Here is a 24,441-nt window from a genome sequence, read left to right on the forward strand (position 1 = left end):
CTATTTAATTTAAATTATTTGGTAAAAACATGTTTTTATACCCTTGCAGAGGGCATAATGATTTCAGTCAGAAGTTTGCAACGCAGTGAAGGAGACGTTTCCGACCCCATAAAGTGTATATATTCTTGATCAGCATCACTAGACGAGTAGATCTAGCCATGTCCGAGTGTCCGTCCGTTTCTACACAAACTAGTCTCTTAGTTTTAAGGCTATCGGGCTGAAACTTTCCCAAAAGACTTATATCTTGCAGGTAGTATATAAGTCGGAACCAGCCGGATCGGACAACTATATTTTATAGCTCCCATAGGAATAATCGACAAAAAAATTTTAAAACATTATATCTTTGGTGTCTTTTAACATATCCAAGCGTAGGAGATAACGCTTGGAAATAACATTTTCAAGTCAAAATTGGACGACCATATTATATAGCTGACATAGGAACAATCGGAAAATTGGTGGAAAGAAAATATGAAACAAATTATAGCTTCGGTGTTTTTTGATATATTTTCTTATACTATTGGGAATATCATTTTTTGTATTTTTAAGAATTTCGAATTAAATTTAATAATTATAACTGTAAGGGTATACAAGCCTCGGCTTGCCGAAGTTAACTTCCTTTCTTGTTATATTCGTTATTTAGTATTCCTCGGTAAATTTGTATCAGGTAGAAGCAATTGTTTCCCTCTCGGACGTTTGCTTATTGTGAAAGCTTAGAAAAACTAAACAAGAAACACAATAACCAGACATATCGAAAAACGTTCTCCCCAAATGGCTTACTTTTAATCCATAAAATATCACATATATCACAAACTTCAATCTATAGTTTTTAGTTCTTAAGATCCTATTCTGGGATTAAGAATCATGATTTCTGTTCAGACTTAAATTTTGTATTAAGACTACAGAATAAATATTCCATTGCAAAGCTTTATCTGAATATAAAAAGATGATCAATTCCTGATCAGAACCATCTAGTTTTCCATTTTAGAAGGTCAAATTGGAAAACCGTTCATAGGAGTGAGGGGGAGACAACACAAAACGTCAAAGCTGATGATGGTTCACACTAAAAATTCAAAACTCTTTAAAATATGGCACTATTTATTTTTCTAGTTTTTTTTTAATACGTCAACATTAATATTTAATCAAGGAATAAGCGATACCAGCTCCACTGTGCCAGATAACCAAATTGCCGAAAATGCGAGTAGACCGAGAGGGCAAATCGGAAACATTCAGAATCAGAATCGGAGTCCTGAAGTTCTGAGAGTCCTGCCCCGGCATGTGTGCATGTGTAAAATCAGCTTAGAGCCCCCTCCTTTCCCTAACCCCTGCCCTCTCTAGGCTACGTGTGTGTGTGCTGGTTCGGGTGTGCAGCTCGGGGTTTATTTAAGCCAGTTGAAAGTTTTGGCTTGTAAGATTTACCTTCTGCCAGTGGAAGACAGCTGAAAACTTCTTTTTGCAGCACCATTGACTTTTGTATTTGTTACAATTTTCTTCGGGTAATTCAGATTTTAGCAATCTGCAACGTGCAACCTGCCGCAACCAGCTAGCTTCCTTTTCCCCCTCGGGAGTCTGTCTCAAGGATTTTCCCTCTTTGCTGAGTTGGTGTAATTTGTTTGTGCCCAAAATGCTAAGATGCTGAAATGAAACCCACACAGATTTCATTTAAGTGTAAACAAACAAACGGAACTCGAAAATGGAAACAGAATAATCGGGATTACGGCTATACGTTTGGAGTCCACCAGAGGAAATAACAAGATATATACATAAAACTATCGAATAATAACATTACGATTCGATTTTCCTAACTATAAATCTGTATAGCGTGGAATAGAAATTTATCCAGTTTCGGGAAATATATATTTTCGGAAATTTTGAGCCACATACTTTCAAATATCTTTAAGTACGAACTGTTTTTGATGATTTTGGAAATTGTATTGATTGAAATTGTATTGATATCTTTATTTTAAATGGAAATTGTAAACGCAATCCATCTATCTAATTTCCTTATCCAAACCACCCTGTTATCCGCCTACGCAGCAGATTCATTAAGCCATATCCATGCTCATTAGATGTTCAAATAACTTTCAGTTACTTTGAGAGCAAACATAACCGAAAAGTTCTTGGCCTGACGGATAACATGGCCAAGGGTTAATTGGCTGCAGTCGGGCCGAAAAGTGACTGAATTGGCTGGGACGGCAAATCTCGTTTGGATGTTAATCATGTTATTACTTGGCAAGGCAATTAATTAATGTGAGCTATTTATGTATTATGCATGCGCAAGATACAAATGTATCTGTATCTGAATCTGCCTATCAGCACACACTCAGATTCCTTGGGAGGGGGAGCGGAAAATGTGCTGAGCCAAGCTGTCAGAGAGTTTGGTCATATTTGTTTTTATTATTATATGCATATGTTGACATTTACAAAGCCAACAGAGAGCGGAAGAGGAGGAAGGGACTTCAGCTTGTGCAAATAACTTTTTGTATCTATGATCCATCAGCAAATGCAATGGACGACAAAGTTTTTCTTGGCAAAAACAAGATTTTTCGGCACCAACCATGAGCCCTCAGCCCTAAGCCAACCCCCATCCCGAACCCCCTCCTCCACCGCCGAAACCATAAACCAAACACAGTAAAGACATTTAAACAAATCAAGCAATGAAGCTAAAAGTCTCTCAACCGTATCACACATGAGACCCCTTGCCGCCCGAGCACCGAAAGTGGAATGCTTCATTTGGCCCAAAAATGCCGGAGCTTCGAAAGGGTTAACAGCTCTTAGCACGGGGTGGGCAACTGGGGAACATACTGGTTACTGCTGTCTTAAGTGATGAATATCTGGAGAGAATTTGGATGCGCTTTAATGGGTAGATTGCGTTAGAAGAATTAGACCTCTGGGACCAGGACGCAAAATGGAGTTGAGTGGGTAGACGAGTAACCCTAAAGGGAAACCATTCGGGGTTACTCTTTCATTGGTAATTCCGAAAACAGATGTTTCGTTACTTTACTTAATTGACCGCCAAGTGGAATCAATCGAATTACTGAATAACCCTATCCGGATATCCTAAAACTATTGATAGAATACTTTGGTTCCGGTGCCAATTATGCATACATATGTTTAAAAAATGCAATTAGTGCATTATTTTCTGCCAATTATTTTAAAATGATAAGCTATTTCAGAACAGGCCACATCTTTTATATTTCCCAACTGCATTTTCTGTATAGTTTTTATAGTTTTTATAACCGTTACTCGTAGAGTAAAGGAGTATACTAGATTCATCGGAAAGTATGTAGCAGGCAGAAGGAAGCGATTCCGACCCCATAAAATATATATATTCTTGGTCAGGATCACTAGCCGAGTCGATCTAGCCTTGTCCGTCTGTCATTTGGTATTTGACAATTTACTATCCTCCCGCTTGCAAATAAACGAAACAAGAAATTTTTTAGACCTAAGTTATTTTAATAATATTTTCAACTACTTCGTTGAGTCCCCTGTAGATTGAAAGTAGTTTAGAAACTAAATTTTTTATTTTTTTGTAGTAGGCTTAAACATTATGAAGACGTCTTTGTCAACATTTAGCTTAGTAGAAGCACCCTTATTAGAAGCACAAAGTTAAACGACTGATAGTGAACAGCATAAATAATGGTTTTAGGACCGATCCAAATTAAAAGCATTTTGTTATTTGAAAACAGTTTATGCCCAATAAAATAAATTAAACACCCAAAAAACCCAAATGTTGCAAAAAAGAAAAATATAAAAAAAAGAAGGTAGCTCGTATGCGAAAAATAAAATATAGTTTTCCGATCTGTCTTGTACCTGCAATACAAAAAGGTCTTTAAGGAAGTTTTCTCCAGTAGATTTAAAGATAAGAGACGCAAAAGTTGGCGTAGAAAAGGACAGCCGACAAAGGTATGCGAGGGTATAAAAAATCAGTTTCAAAAGAAGGGTTCAAACGCAATACTTAGAGATTACGGGCAGACACTCTAACAAATCAAGCAAATTTTTTGTGTAGGATGTTACACGAAAATATTCATGATAATTAGTTCCTAAGAGCCCGCCAATTAAACTTATGTTAAGCTAGTATATTAGCTCATTTTATTGGCGAAAGCTCTTTCCAAAATTAGGCTATCCAATACTTATAACGTTCTGATTAGTGTTCTTGCTTTTTGCGTTTCCAGCTCCGGGTTCTGGCAGGTCCTGCGGGGGAAAATCCACGGCTCCGGCCATAACCACGGCCACAAGAAGGACCACTACAGCAGTCGGTAGGAACTTCATCTTGACTGTCAATAGATGATTATAGGGCCGCCTGGAGCAGAGCTTTTTATAGCTCCCGTGGATTAGGTGGAACCAAATGCCGGAACTAATTCTAATCGGAGGTTTTACAGTGATCTCGCTCGCTGGGAAGATTTGGTTCCCAACTGGGCCGCGGCAAAATTAAATTATACACATTAATTTGTGTAAGTGGAAACATTTTACATGACATTTAAGCTTGCGCTGGCTGCAGCCCGTGCCGTGTTGCTTGTGGTTGTCTGGTGGTTGCTACAACCCGAAAGATACACCGCACACATGAAAGATACACACACCATCCATAAGGGGGTACGGGGAAGAGCTTTGCACTTTGTCTGCTGGGGCGGAATATGCCGCGTTCAGTTCTCACTTTGAGCTTATTTTTTGGACCCCCGCTCCCCTACTCCCCTGATCCCCCATCCCCCAGCAAACTTTCCACGGAACTGCAATGGTGTAAGTGGTCTCGGGGGAGGCGAATTGTGGGCGAAGTGAGGGAGGCACTCCCTCAATGCGGTCGTGTAGTCAACTTCAACTTCACTTAAAATCCTTTTTGCCATTACGTTTCGATGCATATGAGGTTTTGTTTCGGAAGGCAAGTGCTGCCCCCTCGACCCGCCCTGAGCTTATTTATAATTTAAATTTGGCAAAAACTTTTGCCAGGTTGCATTCCCAGCCATCCGAGTGGGTGAACTTTACTTTTATGTAAATGACGCACACACCGCCCCTCCCCTCGGTTCGATGTCATTCAAAAAGTTTCGCCAGCGAGAGATCGAGTTTTCCAGCCCGAGCCGGAGCAGTCATTATGGCCTATGATTATGGCTATTAGAGTGCAGTTCTGCCCTGGCTGCGGTCTGTGTGTGTGGTCCGACGTCAGTCGGTCACCTGCTGCTGGTCGTCATCCTCCTGCGAGGACTGCGAAATCGACGGGGTTCCTCGGAGAAACACACTAATATACGAGTTTATCTGCGAGGCGGCAGCAGTCCTAAGCACCCGAAAATAAACACACTTTTAACAGCTTTATCAAAGCTGGAAAGCCTGCTATCCAGTCAACGCCGGTTAAAGACAGTTGGCAAACTCCGACCAATAAAAATTAAAATATTTAAGCAAAGCGTAAAGATGCAAAGCTCCGCAGTAAAGAAAGATACATGACCCTGGGTGAACAGCAGGAGCAGTACACTGAAAAAACTGATTGTCCATATCCTTTCAGAAAGCCTTTCTGCAATCAGAAAATAGCAATCTTAAACATTAAAAGCTAATTATCAAATTGATTGCTTCCATGCGATCGGACGATCGATAGGTTGGAATAACTAAAAACATGAAAGGAAGCTATAACCTTGCGGAACGTTCCCATGGGTGCATTATAGGTACAAAGTTTTCCAATTTTCAGAAATCTAAAAAATAATTACAGCAATATTAAGATAATGTTTCATTTTAACTTACTATCGAATATGCTGCTGAAAACGAAATCCTCCATATGGCAGCTATATAATATATTAGTCGGATTGAATTAAAATTAATTCGAAAATCTGAAATAGTAAGAGAATGATATTCCCAAGAGAAGAAGATAAAATGTAAAAAAAAAACAGAAATCATTTTTTTTAATGTATCTTAAAATATTTTTGAGATCATTCCTAATACTAAGTCTGATCCGGCTCGTTCCGACTTGTATACTACCTGCAATAGATATAAGACTTTTGGGAAGGTATCATATCTTTCATACCCGATAGATTTAAAACCGATAGACTAGTTTGCGTAAAAACGGACAGACGGAGGGATTATACTGTCTGCAGGGGTATGAAAATCCTCAGCCCAGGTCTGAAAACCAGTCCATAAAAATGTTCAGTACTTAAGAGGCTTGTAATTTTTATCGCGAAATTTGAGTGACTTAATGCTCAGGTAGTAAACTTCTCCAACACCTTTTACAGTCTGTAAGAAAATCTTTAAGCTTAAAAAATTGGTCGTGTTTTACATTACCTACAATATCTCCAGACCTACCGGGTATAATAATGACACTAATTCATTTCAAATTCACCGATATCCCTTCGTATTTTTCTCCGTGTGAGATCAGAGCAGAGCTCCCAGCTCGGTGGCGGATTCTATGGCAGATTAAAAATTCCACACAACCTGGGTGGTGGCTAAGGAGTGGCAAGGGGAGGATGGGTGGTGTGCGGACCGAAAGTATCATTGCAAAAGTTTCATTCGCTCCTCTGCAAGAGATTTGGAAGCTGCGGTAAAAATGCCTGCAAGGCAGCGACTGGGACAGGGACACCGTGGCTTTCCCTTTGCCCCCTTATCCATGTGCTAAGTATTTTCTCAGTTAATTATGCAAAGATATACGCTTAAAATTTTGCAATATTACGTGCATATTTCAAATACCCAACGTGAAAATTCCCGCTTCCAGCGTAAAAACGGAGGGCCGTAAAAATGCCTCCGAGGAACAAAAGCAGCCGAAGGATCCTGGATTCGAAGGATGCCCGCACACCCACACACACTCGCGTTCTGTGACAGCTGTGCCGGGAAGGAGGCCAAAAGGTTATGCCTCGTACGTGGCAAAGGGCTGAAGTGTTTCCTTTTCTGGGGTGTGGAATGGGCGGGTGGCGGTGGGTTTCGGGTGGTAACTCCCCCGGCACACGACTTTTTAATTGCTCGTTTGCCTTGCAATCATCGCTCGTCGTAACGGGTTCCGTCGTTTATTGTTACCGTTAACACAACCGTTACCACTGTCCCAAAGAGCATTTATGTCTTATTAAAGCGATCCGATTTTAAGGGCACCTAAGATGAATGTTGCACAGGCGAAGCTTTCTGGAAGAGATTTCCTTTTAAATAAGTTAAAAAGAAAATTATGGTTTGCAAGGGGATGACTTTGTTTAGTGTACATTTATATTTTTGTATCTTATGAACTGACTTAAATTTCATATTCGATTTCGTTGGTCTTAGTTATATGTTTAGGCTCTTCAATTAATATAAATCATCTTAAATAAATATGTTCAAAAGTCATTAGCCTATAGGTGCTATTATATAGTAGATTTGTATATATTTGAATACCAACCACCAGTTTTATATATTTAATATTATATTTTTTAGACCTATCGAATGGTGATTCTGTTTTCTTTTAGGTTCGTAGAATCAGTTTCAGTTTGGGTCATAGCCAGGGCCAATAAAATAAAGACTCCGAAGCGATATAACTTATAGCCTCGCATCGGATCGGGTTGAGAGCGAGCAGAATGAATATGAAACTGAAACTAATGTCGCTAATTTCATAAACTCTCCGAGTTCCGTCAAATAGGCCAGAACTTAAACCCGACATGAAAGGGGTTTGGGAGGCGGTCGAGTGGGTGGTTCGGCGGCTGAGCCTGCGAATGCGTGCTGTTGACTGTGATTTATGTGGGGCAGGGCTCCAATTTCGGGCTACCTCAGCGAGAACTTGTGTGTTGTTGGCAACTCAAAACATATGCATAGATAAATTATACGCGGTAAGCGCCCACAAAGCGTGGACCAACCCCTCCCTGAGTTGTTCCCCGGCCACAACAACAATAACAGCCTCGGCAAACAGCGCGAAGAGCAAACATTTTGATGTGACGAGACTAAATTGAGCATGTTGTGCCGTGGGGCGAGGGGGCGTGGCCAGGTGCCGCCCCTGCAACCCGCTCCAAACAATCCCGTGAATGTTTTCAGATTTCCATTATTTCGTTTTTTGGCTTCCCCTTTCATGTCGCCCACCACACCCCGCAACCCTTGGCACTCGGCATCTCGGAAAATGTATTTGTATTGCACGTCAGTCAGTTGGAAAATAGATTTCTGTTTCAGTTATCATCTCGGATCCAGCCGGCTGATGCTAACCAAAGTTTCCCATTTCGGGGGTTATTTCCTCGGCGCCAATGCTCACTGGATTCGAACAATTTTTCTGTTTTTTTGTCGCTTTTAGTTTGATATTTTTAAAACTGCAAGTAATCTTGAATTCTTAACATTTTATTTTAAGCACTTTTTTCAAGTTTCAAGTTGATTAGTTCATATAAAGATTGCACAGATTATTTGCTTGGGACTTGTTGATTGAATATTTTTTAACATGTAGTTGGATATTGATAATTAACCCAAAATACCATCCCGTCCCGCCAAAAAATCTTTAAAAATGTGTAAGCTACACAGGACTTTGCCTGAGAGTGGGCGTGGCGATTTGCTGAAAGAAACTTCCAACTATTTTAACAGAAAAATGTTAATATTATTATTAAATAAAATGATTGAATTATTAATTTTCTTAGAAACCACCCCGCCCAGTTAGTCTAGTTTTTTCTTGAAGAGATAAAATGTATTAATGCTTATACCTAACAGAAATGCAATGAAATAAGTTATTGATGTTTTAGCATCGAGCAACTTTCTAGTACAAATTCTCGTAAATGAAGTCATGGAAAGTTTGTTGGAGTAGAGTTCGATTCGAAATTCCGTTTCCAGTTCGCAGTTCGCTAGAAGAACTCGCCGGCAGGAATCGTTTAAGCCATTCCACAAGAATTAAACCGTTTTGCTCCAAATCTTTTGGCCAAACAAATCACAGCTGAGCACACAGGCGGCGGAATAGGAAACGGGGGAACATGCATAACAGGAGCAGCATCGTTATATCGATGGCTTTCACATGTTTAGCACACAAACGAAATGCCAGAGCAAAAATATGCATACAAATCTATCTGTGCGCATTGGATAGCCAAAATCGAGTCCAGTTTCGGGGGATTCCCGGTCGGCGGAGGGCGGAGGCGCTTGGCACTTGGACCGGAGTCCTGAACTCGAATCTGAATCTGATTCCGAATCTGTCGACTGCTCCACATTTTGTTGTGCATGGCAAACATTGCGATGGAGTGTGTGATGTGATGTGTGGTATCGTACATTGTCTATATGGGTCTCGGACCACTCCTTGCCGACTCCCCGACTCACCGCTCCCAGCACATGGCTGCTGTCCCAATCAATTGTCCAAATGTCCAAACTTCATTTGTTATGCGCATCACAAAAATTGAAGCAAATCATTTTGCCAATCGCATTTTGATTTCAAATGTCGCTTGCTGCTGATTGAGTGGCGAGCGGTGGGTGGTGGTTGGGCGGGTGGTCGACGGCTCATGGGAGGTTCAGGCTTAGATGGGGATGATGGGTCAGCCGCCCCACAGTTTATGCTAATTCCTGTGTATATTTGCCGCCAGCGGCGCCTGAAATTATGCAATGTCTTTATTAATTTATCTCAAAACCAAATGGTATCCACATTCACACATTCCAAGCATAGCGATGAAATCGTGACACGGCCAATGATAAGCTACAAAAACAGGCAATAAAATGAAACTAAAGGTAAATTAAAATTATATACATAAATTATTATTACACAAAAAATTAATAGGCAAAAATAAATAATTTTTTTATTTCAAGAAGTAACGTAAATGTTGCTCATTTTATAGTTAAACTACTAGAAAGTAGTAAGTTGTGTGAATTTTGTTTATAAAAATGGGCCTACTGAATTATTCAACTTTAAGGAAAGTTATAGTTTTCCGAATAGCGGAAAACATTTTTTTATTTTAAAATTTAAAATAACACTATTTCCACCAATAATATTTCTCTTTGAACAAGAGGCTTCTTAACCAAAATAAAGAAAAAGTTTACCTACAAGTACATTTTTAAAGTATGTGTTTCATATTCCTATGAAAAGCCCTCGCTTTTTAGTGCAATTGATCTCAATACTAATCACCTTATTACACATGTTATGGAATTGCGAATCAATAAGTTATTTACCAGGTTTATCGTACTGAAATCTACTCGCCTAGTATTACACAATTTTTATCACGTTCCCATCTCTATAGTCCGCAGAGGCCTGCGGAGGATTTATTTTCGTCAGGGCCTTACATTTTGGTCCCGGCTATTTATGCAGTGTTTAACTTGGCCCGCGGCTCCTGCTCCGGCAGCTCCCACTTCCGCCTCCTGCCCACTCCACCCTTCACTTCTCGTGGGCGACACATTGCCGCGAGGGCGTGGCACTTTCACGCCCCAGTCGCGTAACTCATTTTCGCTCTCCAGACGAGCAAGAAATGTGCAGGGAAATGGGAAAAAGGGAAAGAAAGTTTCTTTTGCCGCCACTTCTTAATTTCTTGCGTATTTTGTCAAGACAAATTGAATTTTTATGAGCGCCGCCGTCGCCGATGTCTTTTGCGAAAAGCAAAAGAAATCGCAAAAGTCGCCGACGACGCAGCAGAAACTTTAAACTTTTCTCATCTTGTGAAATTCATTTTATCACAAGTAATTACTTTGTAAATATTCGGAGGGGCGGGAGCAGCTGCAGGCGGCACCTGCTGTCTGCTGGCCATTTAAAGGGGAACATGGTAGACCCTTTGGGTTTCAGCGATGATCTCTGGCTATCTCCAACCACCAAACGAAATTAAAAGGCATTCGAGTGCGCTTTCGAGCAGTTTACAGGATGTTTAATGCAACTTGCCATTGGGTCCGTCAAACCACGGCAATGATTTGCACGTAGAAAACATAATAGAGGGTCTTAGTGGGTAAACGTCGAAAGCAGAAGCGATGGCCCGTGGGCGCCGCTGCTGGGCATCCTGCATCCAGCTTAGTCGAACAGACCGAAGCCCATGTCATCGTCCTCCTCCTCGGACTCGGACTCGACCTTCTTGGCCTCCTCCTTCTTGTCGGCAGCTCCGCCGGCGGCGGGGGCAGCCGTGGCCGAGGCAGCGGCCGCGAACTTGCTGGGGTCCTTGATGTACTCCTTGATGGTGGTGGCCTCCTTGAACTCCACCTCGGTGGTGGCAGCAATAGCCAGCAGGTTCTTGAATCCGTTGGCAATGCTGTGTGGGGCCGAGGCGATGGTCGGGTAGCCCACGGACAAACAGACGGCGGCCAGGTTGGCCACTCCCTGCTGGAACTTGGCGCGCAGATCCTCGGGCTTGATGTCCAGGATCTCGGGCGAGAAGATCGAGCCAGAGTCGTACACCTGGCTGACGATCAGACCGTACGAGAAGGGCGAGATGTTCAGCATGTTGAGCAGCGTGGCCTCAGAAGCGCCGACCTTGTCGCCGGGCTTCAGGATGGGCACGTCGTTGATGATTTCAATTGTTCCCTTGGAGATCTTGGTCGGGATGGACAGGGCCTGGAAGAAGCTGGTCTTCTCGGGTCCCAAGCCAGTGTTCTGGGCCGGGATGATGACGTGCAGGGGGGCAATGGCGCCGGGACGGGCGGGGGCGCGCACCTTGGACTCCAGCAGCTTGTCGCGCACCTCGGCGAGATCGCCCTTGGTGAACACGAAGCCCACGTTGCCCTTGATGTGGGGCAGCAGCTTCTCCAGCTGGGGGTTGTTCTCCAGATGCCCGCGGATGGCCTTGCGCATCATGGTGTTCTTGCCCATCAGCACGACGGCCAGACCACGCAGGCTGGTACGGATGTTCTGCATCTGCTTGGAGCCCACGTTGTCGGCGCCCACAATGAAGCACTTGGGAAACTCGTCGAAGAGTTCCTGGAGAGGGGATTAACCAGGATTAGTTGGGCGACCCTGGGGCGTGGCGGGGGCTGTACTTACCACAACCTTGATGAAGTACTGAGCCTTCCATGCTGCCTTGTTCTCCCTAACCATTTTGATTGTGTATTAGGGACTCGTCGGGTGAATTTAAGAACTGCAAGAGACGCCATTTCGATTAGCCGTTACCAGGGACAACAAGGAAGTAGTTTTTGGCCGAATACGCTTGGGATGCAGCAGTATTTCGGATTTTTAGCAGCACTTACCAAAGCACAGACTTTTCGGTTTTCGCTCACAGAACGGAAAGAGAGTATGTTGGTGGCGGAAACAACACACCGCACAGCGTGCTGTTGTTCACAGAGTGCTGTTAAGCGCACTACCTCGGTGCTGTTGCGCGCACTGTCAAAGTGAAAATAGCCTTTTTACACTTACGCGATTTATTCACATAGAGGGTATTTATCTCTGTGTCGGCAACTCTACCCGCCCAGCTGTGGCCGACAGTAGATTATCGAACGGTCAGTTTCAGCTTGTGTTGTTTTTAATCAGCGAATGGAATCTCTTAATTCGTAAAGTCCCGGCACCCCGCACCAATAATCGGGACGAGAATCTACCGCTGCTGTGCTGGCCAAAGATCTCAACCGGAGCAAGGAGAACTCCATTTCATCACAATGGGCAAAGATTACTACAAAATTTTGGGCATCGAGAGGAATGCGTCCAGTGAGGACGTCAAGAAGGGCTACCGCCGGATGGCACTCCGTTACCATCCGGACAAGAACGACCATCCCGAGGCCGAGGAGCAGTTCAAGGAGGTGGTGGCCGCCTTCGAAGTCCTTTCCGACAAGGAAAAGCGGCACATTTACGACCAGTTCGGTGAGGAGGGCCTGCGAATCGGTGACCAACCGGCGACCTTTGCCCAGCCCACGTCCGACATGCTACCCTTCATGTGCGCCGTCGGCGGGACCGTGCTGTTCGCCTTCGCCGCCTACAAGACCTTCCAGTTCTTCAACCGGAAGAAGGAACCGGCCACTAACAGCGATGGATCCACATCGGACTGAGTTTACGACTTCATGTTCATTAGGATATAATCTGTGTAAAAGAATCTTTTAAGGAACATCGCTGTAATAGCTTTAAAGTTATCTTCTAGTGATTAGTTGTACAGACCTAACTTATGTTACTTTTTGATATTATTAGTCCTATTAATTAAATGTCCAACAACTGCACAGCATTACATATACTGTTAATAAACATGTTAGAAAAATATTACATACACTGGTTGACCTGAAAGGCACTTTGTGTTTTAAATATGCGTTTCTCATCACACAATGAGATATAACACTGCAGTACCGTTCATCGCTCTTTAGGCAATGAATTACAGCAGAAAGATCACCACCAGGCTCTTTTTCACTAGTATGTATATGTATATCACCTTTTCAGCACTATAGTATTTAAAAAGAGAGATTGAGAGAATTTTATCAGCAAATACAGCACTATAATATTTGTTGTTGAACGTTGATGCACTAAGAGCAGTACAAACAAGTGGCCCAAACGACACCAAGCACGTGCTTGTTACGCGCGGGCCCATTTTTTTCGGGCAATTACGGTTCGCGAGGAAGGTACAGTGGATCCCATTAATATTCGTTTTTTTTCAACTTCAAACGCGAATAAAATGTTGAAATCAAGTAATAACAAACAATCTTAAAATGAAAAATTAAAGCTTTTTTATGACCAATTCATCGAAGTACATATATTATGGTTATATTAAAAAATTAAAATAAATACATACATAAACAAAAAAAAACTCAACATTTTGCGTTACTTTAATATTCGGTTTTTTCTTTTGTTTTTTCAGTCGTTTTGGCATATTGGCTATAATTTTTTGGGTGTATTCCGACCCAATTTTAGCCCACTCTTCCTGAAGCCGTTCTTTTAAGGCCGATATGGACGATATAGGCGTTTTGTGAACACGGCGGTCCAACTCACTCCACAGATTCTTAATTGGATTGAGATCAGGGGATTGGGGAGGCGTTTCCAACAATTTTGGGCAGTTGTACAACAACCAGGACCTTACTTTATAGGCCTTGTGCTTCGGGCCGTTGTCCTGATACGACTTAAAGGTTGGTCCTTTTTGGCGTACTCCGTGGCGAAACTTTCCCGCAGTTTCCGGTTGCGCTCAGCCAGCAAAGGCTTCTTTCGAGCGACTCTGCCGTTGTACCCTTGTTTTTTTTTGGTACGACGAACGGTTTGCGCTAAAGCGGTCTTCCCGTGGTCGGCAAAGAGTTCGGCCTTCAATTCGGGTGCACTTAGTCGAGGATTTTTCTTAACCTTTCGGACTATTTCCGCTTCTTCGCGATCAGTCAATTTTTTGGGTTGTCCTTTCTGCTTTATTGACGCCACTCTTCCCTCATTTTTGAATCTGCGGACGATGTCACCGACCGTATTTGACTTCATTTCCAGGATATCGGCAGTTTCCTTGTAAGTTTTGCCCTCTAGATGCAACTGGAGGACAAGTTTTCGCTGCTCCAAGGACGAATTCTTACTTTTGCGGCCCATTTTAAATTCGTGGCTAAAACTTAATGTTTGCGGCTTGTTTGGTGTCAACTATTGTCGGTCAGATGTTGGCTTTTCGGGGAAACACATTAATTGCGCCAATTTTTGGCCATTTGGAGTTGCCACGGGGCTTTTTTATACGACTTTCGAAAAATACCGAATATTAAAGTAACGCAAATATAGAGCTTTTTTTGGTTTATGTATTTTTTTTGTTAAATATCAAATAAAATATATCAAATCAAATATCAAATATGAAAAGGTAATATTAAAAGCTTGAATATACCAAAAGGCCTAGTACTCACATCGACGAAAACCGCGAGCTAACCATAGGAGTGAGCGAGAGGCAAACAGGCGGCTAAAGCTTTTCGTCGGGTCTGTTTTTCAGCGCGGTACTCAGATGAGCTAAGGAAATACCAGAAAAAATACCAGATTTCGGGAGTGAATTTTCGATGAACGCCGTTAGCCGCGGCCCAAAGAATAAGAAATTTAATCTTTGGCTGTGTTCGTGCAGAAGCGGTGGGGAAATTAAAAATTTTAAATGGAAGAAAAACCCAAAAAAGCGGATAAAGGAAGTCAGTTCAGATGAAAAAGGACGCCTAATCCGAGCTGTTGCCCATTATTGTGAACTTCACTGACAGGAAGCAATACCACAACAGGGGCAAATCCGCAGAATAGTTGACGTGCTGGAGGAGATCCTCTAGAGAATCACAGTGGGAAGGAACATGCCGAGTGGGACTTGACTGTCTACATGGACATCCTGCCGAGCGTGTCCTCGCAAAGAAAGTAAGATCTAGCCAAAATAATTTGGTTGCGTTGCACTAATAGAAGGATCTTTTTAGCAGAACCACCAGTAATATGATCTCCGAAGTCCTCTCCATTAGGACTCCGTACACCACCACCACCACCAGCTACTTGGCAGCTTAAGCGGAGCTGGAGGACGCGGTGGCTTCTATAGGGAGGAGAAAAATAGGGCGCCCGCTAAGGAACAGTTGGAGAAGCCATGGCCAGGATGCTGGGCTGCAGGAATGCAGCATCAGCGGATCAACCCCGTTGCCAATCCGGCTCCCACTTCCTCAAGGTCCAATATGAACATTGGGACTCGGAGCTGGACTGCGGTGGCGCAGCATTCGTGGGACGTTAAAGAAGCTTTAAACTAAAAAATTACATAGATAAAAACATTCGTTGAACATTCCATTTATTATACCCGTTACTCGTAGAGTAAAAGTGTATACTAGATTCGTCGGAAAGTATGTAACAGGCAGAAGGAAGCGTTTCCGACCCGATAAAGTATATATATTCTTGATCAGGATCACTAGCCGAGTCGATCTAGCCATGTCCGTCTGTCCGTCTGTCTGTCCGTCCGGATGAACGCTGAGATCTCGGAAACTATAAGAGCTAGGCTATTGAGATTAGGCGTGCAGATTCCTGAGCTTCTTACGCAGCGCAAGTTTGTTTCAGCAGAGTGCCACGCCCACTCTAACGCCCACAAACCGTCTAAAACTGTGGCTCCTACAGTTTTGATGCTAGAATACAAATTTTAACTGAAATGTATTGTTCTCGTCAATACCTATCGATTGACCCAAAAAAAAGTTTGCCACGCCTACTTTAACGCCCACAAACCGCCCTCAAACTTCAAAAAATCGTAAATATGAACGCGGATATCTCAGAAAATATCAAAGATAGAGAAATGGGATTTAAGATTTAGATTCCGTAGGCTTGAGCGCAGCGCAAGTTTGTTACGCGAATATGCCAAGCCCACCACAAACCGCCCATGCCTGTGGCGCCCACAATTTTCATGTTAGATACAAAATTTTAACTGAAATGTTTTGGTCTTGTCAATACCTATCGATTGATCCAAAAAAACTTTGCCACGCCCACTCTAACGCCCACAACGCTTAAATCTGTCTACCACCGGTAGGTGGCGCATTTCAATCTCGCTTTGCTGCTTGCATATCTCCATTTTCCTTTGGTCCCTTTAGCTGAGTAACGGGTATCTGATAGTCGAGGTACTCGACTATAGCGTTCTTCCTTGTTTTAATTTTACTTTCTTTGTGAACCAGCAGACTCCTCCTTTTTAAATTTTTGTTACCAAACGGAAAACATATCAATCGGAGAAATTTAAAAAGGAGGAGTCTGCTGGTACACAAAGAAATTAAATTAAAAATAGATGGAATGTTCAACGAATGTTTTTATTTAAGTAAATTAGTTGTTTATAGCTTCCTTTTCGTTCCACGGATGCTTCGCCATCTTTCCCGCGCCACCGCAGTCCAGCTCCGAGTCGCAATGGGCATATTGGACCTTGAGGAAGTGGGAGCCGGATTGGGAACAGGGTTGATCCGCTGATGCTGCAGTAAGTCGCCCAGCATCCTGGCAGTGGCTGGACATGGCTTCTCCAACTGTTCCTTAGCGGGCGCCCTATTTTCCTCCTCCCTGTAGAAGCCACCGCGTCCTCCAGCTCCGCTTAAGCTGCCAAATAGCTGGTGGTTATGGTGTACGGAGTCCGAATGGAGAGGTCTTCGGAGATCATATTACTGGTGGTTCTGCTAAAAAGATCCTTCTATTAGTGCAACGCAACCAAATTATTTTGGCCAGATCTTACTTTCTTTGCGAGGACACGCTCGGCAGGAGGTCCATGTAGAGAGCGAAGTCCCACTCGGCATGTTCCTTCCCACTGTGATTCTCTAGAGGATCTCCTCCAGCACGTCAACTATTCTGCGGATTTGCCCCTGTTGTGGCATTGCTTCCTGTCAGTGAAGTTCACAATAATGGGCAACAGCTTGGATTAGGCGTCCTTTTTATTTGGGTCCTTTTTGGGTTTTTCTTCCATTTAAAATTTTTAAATTCCCCACCGCTTCTGCACGAACACCGCCAAAGATTAAATTTCTTATTCTTTGGGCCGCGGCTAACGGCGTTCATCGAAAATTCACTCCCGAAATCTGTTATTTTTTCTGGTATTTCCTTAGCTCATCTGAGTACCGCGCTGAAAAACAGACCCGACGAAAACCTTTAGCCGCGTATTTGCCTCTCGCTCACTCCTATGGTTAGCTCGCGGTTTTCGTCGATGTGAGTACTAGGCTTAAAAGAACAAAATTTCCCTCCGTAAGCCTAGTACTCAGATCGGCTAAGAGTTTCACTAGTCGAAAAATCGTATCTTTGTATTGTGACCGAAGTTTTCAAAGTTCATCCGCAATGCATGTGGCATGGTCTTACTGTCAAGCAGCTGGGCTTGTTGTCAAACGGAAAACAAATCAATTGGAGCAATTTATTTGGAGTGTCGAATGACACCTTATTTGTTGAAATCCGATGTCTCGTTCAAAAGTAATTCAAAAAACAAGATTTTCTTCTTCTTCCCAAAATGAAAATGTTTGTCCCTTTGTTTGTGGGTTTGTATGCATCCCATCTTAGTTTTAGGGTTTTGGAAACCCTATGGGTGTATAAAGTAGCTTGAAATAGAAAACGTTTGTTCTACGACTTTTGGAAGAACCCGCTAGTTTAGCGGAAAATCAAAAACAAAGCCAGATTTAAAATGCTTATAGTATCTAAACAACTAATGCTACAGAAACGTGCTATATATCTCTGAAAATATAATTTAATTTGCTAAATACTCTTCATATAATAAATTGTCTGAATATAATAGATTAAGAGTTATGACAAAAAGTTATTTTTTAAAACCACTTTTTGACTATTTTCTCAAAATTGAGTCAAACGATTTCTTTTTAAATTTTAAATCATATAGCCCTTGAGATTCTCCAACTTTTGATTTATAACACTTTTTGCCCTAAAAATTATCGTTTGGAAGATATTAGGCGTTAAAAAGTGCAACTCGTTTCAGCTCCGTATACGAATTATTTCATACTTATTGGAATAAACAAGAAAAAAAACCAATTTGATAAAAAATATTCTTATTCGATTTTTTCAAACGGAAAATCTGTTATGGTTTTAGGGTCCTTTACTTGCATGAAGCTAATCGAAATAGGAAACTTGATCTATTTGTTCTACCACTTTGGAAAAACCCGCTAGTTCGGCGGGAAATGTAAGAAACGACAGATTTATCTTGGAATCTGAAACTGTACAGCCCTTGAGATTCCAAACTTGTGCTATTAAAAAAGGTAATTGAAGCGATAAAACTTGTTGTGCCTAATTTAAGGTGGCATTCATCTATGATTAGGGGTCGAATCTGTGTGTTTGGTTTTTCAATAGCCAAGCCATATGGGGACGACTCCTAGTCATGGTATTGGGGTACTTAAACTCTTGTGCAAAAAAAAACTTCTGATATTAAGCAAAAACACCTCTTAACGAGGTAAAAAGTAGTGGCGAACGCGCCCTTAGCAAAAATTGCTGATATCAACAATTGTGACGAAAAATGATATTACATTCGATAAAATAAATAAACTATATTAAATTTATGTATTCGGCACGCTACAACAGAAAATTGATGTGTAGGTAAATAAGTATTTACTGTTGCGGGCCGAAATCATAAATTTAATATAGTTTATTTATTTTATCGAATGTAATATCATTTTTCGTCACAATTGTTGATATCAGACATTTTTGTTAAAGGCGCGTTCGCCACTACTTTTTACCTCGTTAAGAGGTGTTTTTGTTTAATAAGATAATATGTCAAAAAACACCGAAGCTATAATTTGTTTCATATTATTTTTCCACCAATTTTCCGATGGTTCCTATGGCAGCTATATGATATGTTAAAATATACCAAATTTAAGTATACATATCGATAAGAACTCATTGTACTCATCCCTAATCGTGTAGTTCTCTAAGTCTTTGCCACCAGCGGTTGTGTCGCGCGTATTACTGAATAAAGTACATATATATTATATTCTTACTACTCGATCCCTCGTCTGATTTACATCATGATGTAGTAGTCCGATTTTGATAAAATTAAATTCGAAACTCAGAACTAATTAAAAAATGTTAAAACTGAGAGACTAGTTTGCGTAGAAACGGACGGACAGACGGACATGGCTAGATCGACTCGTCTAGTCATGCTGATCAAGAATATATATACTTTATGGGGTCGGAAACGTCTTCTTGAAATCAATATACCCTCTGCAAGGGTATAAAAAACCGAATATTAATGTGATCCACTGTACATAGAACAAATAAGGACAGGACAAAACATAGATCAACAAGACTAAAGCAAATGAGCTAAGATTTTAGTTTTTAATAAGGGTTAGAAGTTGAGGAACAAATTATACAGGTTGTTATAATTATTAGAAAGAACGCGAAAGGGCTCGTGCTGACTGAAATTAGATGGACATCGTGGTAAGTTGATAAGATAGTAGTTTCGCATTAGTCTAACAGGAACATTGAAAGTTAGGCGGCTTACCAAATCTACAGAATCAATATCGCCTCTGATAAGATTATTCATAAAAATAGTACCAACACCTAAATCGTTTACTGAGTATATTCGGTCCAGGGACATGTTCTGAAGAGAGTAACTCATGAACGTTGGCGTACCTCTATAAAAAGTCATAACGATGCAAGATAACAAGAGAGATTGAGAGAAGAGTCGGTAAGAGCATCGGCTCTGCCGGCGTCACAGACTACTGCGTGATGATTTTGTGCCAATGCTGAATTGTAAAAGTGCAGGGAACTTACCTTAAAATTTAAACGGTTTGATGGTCTTTTTAGATAGCCAGACATCAACACATCATACACTTTTAGTTGCACTTCTTCAAAAATATTGAGAACTAGGACAGTCGTTAAGGAATTAGTTTAAGCAACCAATAACATCGATTTTGCATATTAAGATATCTCCTAATTAAATGTATTTTAATTTCATTGCATAGGGGATTATTATACCCGTTACTCGTAGAGTAAAAGGGTATACTAGATTCGTCGGAAAGTATGTAACAGGCAGAAGGAAGCGTTTCTGACCCCATAAAGTGTATATATTCTTGATCAGGATCACTAGCCGAGTCGATCTAGCCATGTCCGTCTGTCCGTCTGTCCATATGAACGCTGAGATCTCGGAAACTATAAGAGCTACAATACTAGGATTAGGCATGCAGATTCCTGAGATTCCTGCGCAGCGCAAGTTTGTTTCAAAAGAGTGCCACGCCCACTCTAACGCCCACAAACCGCCGAAAACTGTGGCTCCTACAGTTTTGATGCTAGAAAAAAAATTTTAGCTGAAATGTATTGTTCTCATCAATACCAACCGATTGACTTAAAAAAAGTTTGCCACGCCCACTTGAACGCCCACAAACCGCCCACAAACTTCAAAAAATCGTAAATATGAACGCGGATATCTCGGAAAATATCAACGATAGAGAAACGGGATTTCAGATTTAGATTCCGTAGGCTTGAGCGCAGCGCAAGATTGTTACGCGAATATGCCACGCCCACTCTAACGCCCACAAACCGCCCAAGCCTGTGGCGCCCACAATTTTCGTGCTAGATAAAAAATTTTAACTGAAATGTATTGGTCTCGTCAATACCTATCGATTGATTTAAAAAAAACTTTGCCACGCCCACTCTAACGCCCACAACGCTTAAATCTGTCTACCGCCGGTAGGTGGCGCATTTGCTGCTTGCATGTCTCCATTTTCCTTTGGTCCCTTTAGCTGAGTAACGGGTATCTGATAGTCGAGGTACTCGACTATAGCGTTCTTCCTTGTTTTTTTCAGTGATAAGTTTGCAACGCTGTGAAGGAGACATTATCGACACTACAACTTATGTTGGTATATATTCTTGATCACTAAATCTGGTCTGTACGATTCTATGAATACTAGTCTCTCTGTTACAAAGTCATCATTCTTATACAGGAAGGGGACCGCACAAATTTTAAGTAATAGTAATATTTGGCTGCGAAGATTCGCTATGCTTTAAAATATCACCTAGGTAAAGATTAGGAAATAGCATTATTTTAGGACTTAAACAATGTATTGGTACACCAGAGTGTCCATTTTCCATTGGTTGGGAAACTAAGACCCGTTTCTTTAGTCGAATTTATAAATTAGCTAACATGACAACACTATTGGTCGATTGTAAGTACTGCGATAACAATCAATACATATGCAATGATTATAAGTTTAGCGCCCCGAAGTATCGAATGCATTCGGGCTTAATATATGAGTTTACGAATTTATCAAATCGAATTTAATTAAAAGACTATACTTTTAATCGAATCTAAGACTTATCGATTGGAGAGTTTCAACCTGGAAAATATTAATTGGGACTTCCCACAATTTCGAGATCACACGATCTAATCGAAGGTAAATAAATCCAAACATGCACACGCACATATGTATCTATAGTATTTTCCAGTGCACGATCACAATGAGTGACGTTGACCAAGATCCCTACGATGTTTTGGAATTGCCCAGAAACGCCACGGAAGATGAGATTAAAGAAGCATTTCGTAAGTTGTCCCTGCTATGGCATCCGGACAAAAACCCCAGTGGAACGGAGCAGTTTCGTGAGATCTACAAGGCTTACCAAGCAGCTCTGATGGCCACCAAAAACCGTGCATCCTACGATTCCTTCATTTTACAAACAAGAGACCCCGGGATTCTCAGTACCGTCAAAAACTATAACGTATCTGGTAAACTGGTAAGATTGGCAAAGACATGGTTCCCAATGCCCTCCGGACCCGATGCAGGATATTTTCACAGAAAGCTTAAAGTGGCTGTATTTATCGGAGGCGTGGCTGTGGGGGCCTATGTGACCTACAGAATAATGCAACGATCTCCTCCGTCGATCCCGATCCCAGTTACAGTTCCAGTTCCTGAGGCAGTTATTCCACAAAGTGCCGTCCAGGAACTTAGTGAAATCCACCCCGCCTCCTTGTGGACATTGGTCTCTTGGCTAGCCGCTTTAAGATCCAAGAGTATGTTACGTCTTGGCAGATTGACTTCAGGATCAAGTACTCGACTGTCCTCTAAGGCTCTAAATGGATCTCTATCTTCTGCTGCCGACGCCGTTGCCAAAACAGTAACCCAAGGTCCCCGAGCCGTGACTTCTGCGATTTCCAGCTCGTCCTTAACTTCTGCAGCCAACGTTGTGGCCAAAACAGTAACCCAAGGACCCCAAGCCGTGACTTCTGCGGTTTCCAGCTCGTCTTTAACTTCTGCAGCCTACGTTGTGGCCAAAACAGTAACCCAAGGACCCAAAGCCGTGACTTCTGCGGTTTCCAGCTCGTCTTTAACTTCTGCAGCCAACGTTGTGGCCAAAACAGTAACCCAAGGACCCCAAGCCGTGATTTCTGCGGTTTCCAGCTCGTCTTTAACTTCTGCAGCCAACGTTGTGGCCAAAACAGTAACCCAAGGACCCCAAGCCGTGACTTCTGCGATTTCCAGCTCGTCCTTAACTTCTGCAGCCAACGTTGTGGCCAAAACAGTAACCCAAGGACCCCAAGCCGTGACTTCTGCGGTTTCCAGCTCGTCTTTAACTTCTGCAGCCAACGTTGTGGCCAAAACAGTAACCCAAGGACCCAAAGCCGTGACTTCTGCGGTTTCCAGCTCGTCTTTAACTTCTGCAGCCAACGTTGTGGCCAAAACAGTAACCCAAGGACCCCAAGCCGTGATTTCTGCGGTTTCCAGCTCGTCTTTAACTTCTGCAGCCAGCGTTGTTGCTAAATCATTACCACCGGAACCGCAAATTGCATTGAATTCTACTGCGGAAATAGTGGCCAAAACATTAACCCAGGGATCACAAGCTTCCAAAACAGTTGTCGCAGAAACATTAAAACAGGGGTCATCCTCAGGTTATTCCTCTGCTGCCGACGATCTAACTAAGAAAACTGCCGCAGGACTTTTCAAATACTGGAAATGGACCACACTATCCATTGGAAAGGGCTCTGCTGCTGTAAGCCCGGCCCTAACAAACTTCAAAACATCATTAGTTAAGGGTGCCACCAACGGTTGGAAATGGACTGAACCCAAAATCCTGTCCATTAGATCAAACTTGGAAAGGACATCACAAACATCCATCACTGGCATAGTTCATGGTTCCAGTTCGGCTATGTCTTCTGCTGCAAGAAGTTCCGCCAAAGTCATAGAGAAAGGAACATTGAAGGCGTATAGTTTATGGCGAGTTAGTTTGGCTCCGGTAATATCTTCAAGCTCCTCTGCCATTTCGACAGCTTCCAGGGCTTTTACTGAAGTCATTAAGAAAAAATTCACATCTAAACCCATTTCTCACAAAACACAGACAGCACCACCAATGTTTGAACCTAGCCCGAGTCCTCCAAGTTCTGCGGAACCTTTGAAAAACTTACCACAGACTCCACAGTTGGTTCCAGTTTACAAATTAATCATTGTGCTAGCTCCATTATGTATTGCCGCCGCTTGTGTGCCATACTATATGCAACACAAATTATTTTCACCACCAAAACCAGAACCCAAAAAGGAAATCGGATATTACTCTGCTGCCAAAGATGTAATGAAAACTACTTATAGAGGAGTTAGCAACACCGTAAGCCCGATCATAACGGGAACTACAAAAGTTGTAGTTAAAGGAGTAACCTCTGGTTGGAATTGGACATCTGTAAAGCAGGCTGTAACTGATTCGACAAGCACTGCATTAAATGGTGTAACCACTAGCTGGAACTGGACTGCGTCAAAAGCTGGTTTATATCTGGTGTCTCCGCTAAAGAATATTTATAAATTTACTTTGGACAGGGTAGTACCACCAAAGTCATAAAAATAGGAAATTCCTCATAAAAAAAAGTTCTATGGTTGGCATGGATCTTACAAAAGGCATAATAAAAAAATCACATCTTTTTTCCCACAAGCGTTTTTACGGTTCAAAAAAATGTTTATAAAAACATACGGTTATGGGTGAAAATTAGATGTCGACAACACATTGTAAAGGCAAACAAGAAAGGAAGTTAGCTTCGGCAAGCCGAAGCTTGAATACCCTTGCAGCTATAATTATTAAATTTAAAAACACAAAAAATGATATTCCCAATAGTATAAGATAATATGTCAAAAACACCGAAGCTATAATTTGTTTCATATTATTTTCCTACCAATTTTCCGATCGTTCCTATGGCAGCTATATGATATAGTCGTCCGATTTTGATAAAATTAAATTCGAAATTCAGAACTAATTAAAAAATGTTATTTCCAAGCGTAGGAGGTTATATGCTAAAAAACACCAAA

The 24,441-nt window shown here is 41.9% G+C and overlaps 3 protein-coding genes across 5 annotated transcripts; 2 read left to right on the forward strand and 1 right to left on the reverse strand.

Annotated features, from left to right (window-relative positions):
- Window positions 1-10,700: 10,700 nt before the first annotated feature.
- LOC119554082 (60S acidic ribosomal protein P0) lies at window positions 10,701-12,161 on the reverse strand. The gene is made up of 3 exons (XM_037864826.1): window positions 12,034-12,161; window positions 11,831-11,924; window positions 10,701-11,767 (listed from the first exon to the last, which is right to left on the reverse strand). Exons 2-3 carry the CDS (start codon window positions 11,882-11,884, stop codon window positions 10,868-10,870), a joined length of 954 nt encoding a protein of 317 aa, XP_037720754.1. The 5' UTR covers window positions 11,885-11,924; window positions 12,034-12,161; the 3' UTR covers window positions 10,701-10,867.
- A 98-nt stretch (window positions 12,162-12,259) lies between these two features.
- Window positions 12,260-13,027, forward strand: LOC119554083 (dnaJ homolog subfamily B member 4). Its single transcript, XM_037864827.1, has one exon. The coding sequence runs from the start codon at window positions 12,436-12,438 to the stop codon at window positions 12,820-12,822; it is 387 nt and encodes a 128-aa protein (XP_037720755.1). The 5' UTR covers window positions 12,260-12,435; the 3' UTR covers window positions 12,823-13,027.
- A 6,091-nt stretch (window positions 13,028-19,118) lies between these two features.
- Window positions 19,119-24,221, forward strand: LOC119554589 (A-agglutinin anchorage subunit). 3 transcript variants are annotated; one of them, XM_037865573.1, is made up of 3 exons: window positions 19,119-19,135; window positions 21,472-21,552; window positions 21,605-24,220. In XM_037865573.1, exon 3 carries the CDS (start codon window positions 21,617-21,619, stop codon window positions 23,978-23,980), a length of 2,364 nt encoding a protein of 787 aa, XP_037721501.1. In that variant the 5' UTR covers window positions 19,119-19,135; window positions 21,472-21,552; window positions 21,605-21,616; the 3' UTR covers window positions 23,981-24,220. The 3 variants fall into 3 exon arrangements, with proteins under 3 accessions (XP_037721501.1, XP_037721499.1, XP_037721498.1); XM_037865571.1 differs by lacking the exon at window positions 19,119-19,135 and adding an exon at window positions 21,308-21,324; XM_037865570.1 differs by lacking the exon at window positions 19,119-19,135 and having other exon boundaries at window positions 21,369-21,552; window positions 21,595-24,221.
- The last annotated feature ends 220 nt before the right edge of the window (window positions 24,222-24,441 follow it).

The sequence above is a fragment of the Drosophila subpulchrella genome, chromosome 3L (assembly GCF_014743375.2).
Source record: "Drosophila subpulchrella strain 33 F10 #4 breed RU33 chromosome 3L, RU_Dsub_v1.1 Primary Assembly, whole genome shotgun sequence".
Classification (NCBI taxonomy): domain Eukaryota; kingdom Metazoa; phylum Arthropoda; class Insecta; order Diptera; family Drosophilidae; genus Drosophila; species Drosophila subpulchrella.

What these genes read in the sequence shown, in the direction of transcription:
- LOC119554589 (XM_037865573.1), top strand. Translation starts at nt 21,617, where the DNA reads ATGAGTGACGTTGACCAAGATCCCTACGATGTTTTGGAATTGCCCAGA.
- LOC119554082 (XM_037864826.1), bottom strand. Translation starts at nt 11,884, where the DNA reads ATGGTTAGGGAGAACAAGGCAGCATGGAAGGCTCAGTACTTCATCAAG. An exon ending in AGTACTTCATCAAGGTTGTG is followed by an intron (nt 11,768 to 11,830) that starts GTAAGTACAGCC and finishes TCCCCTCTCCAG; the next exon opens with GAACTCTTCGACGAGTTTCC.
- LOC119554083 (XM_037864827.1), top strand. Translation starts at nt 12,436, where the DNA reads ATGGGCAAAGATTACTACAAAATTTTGGGCATCGAGAGGAATGCGTCC.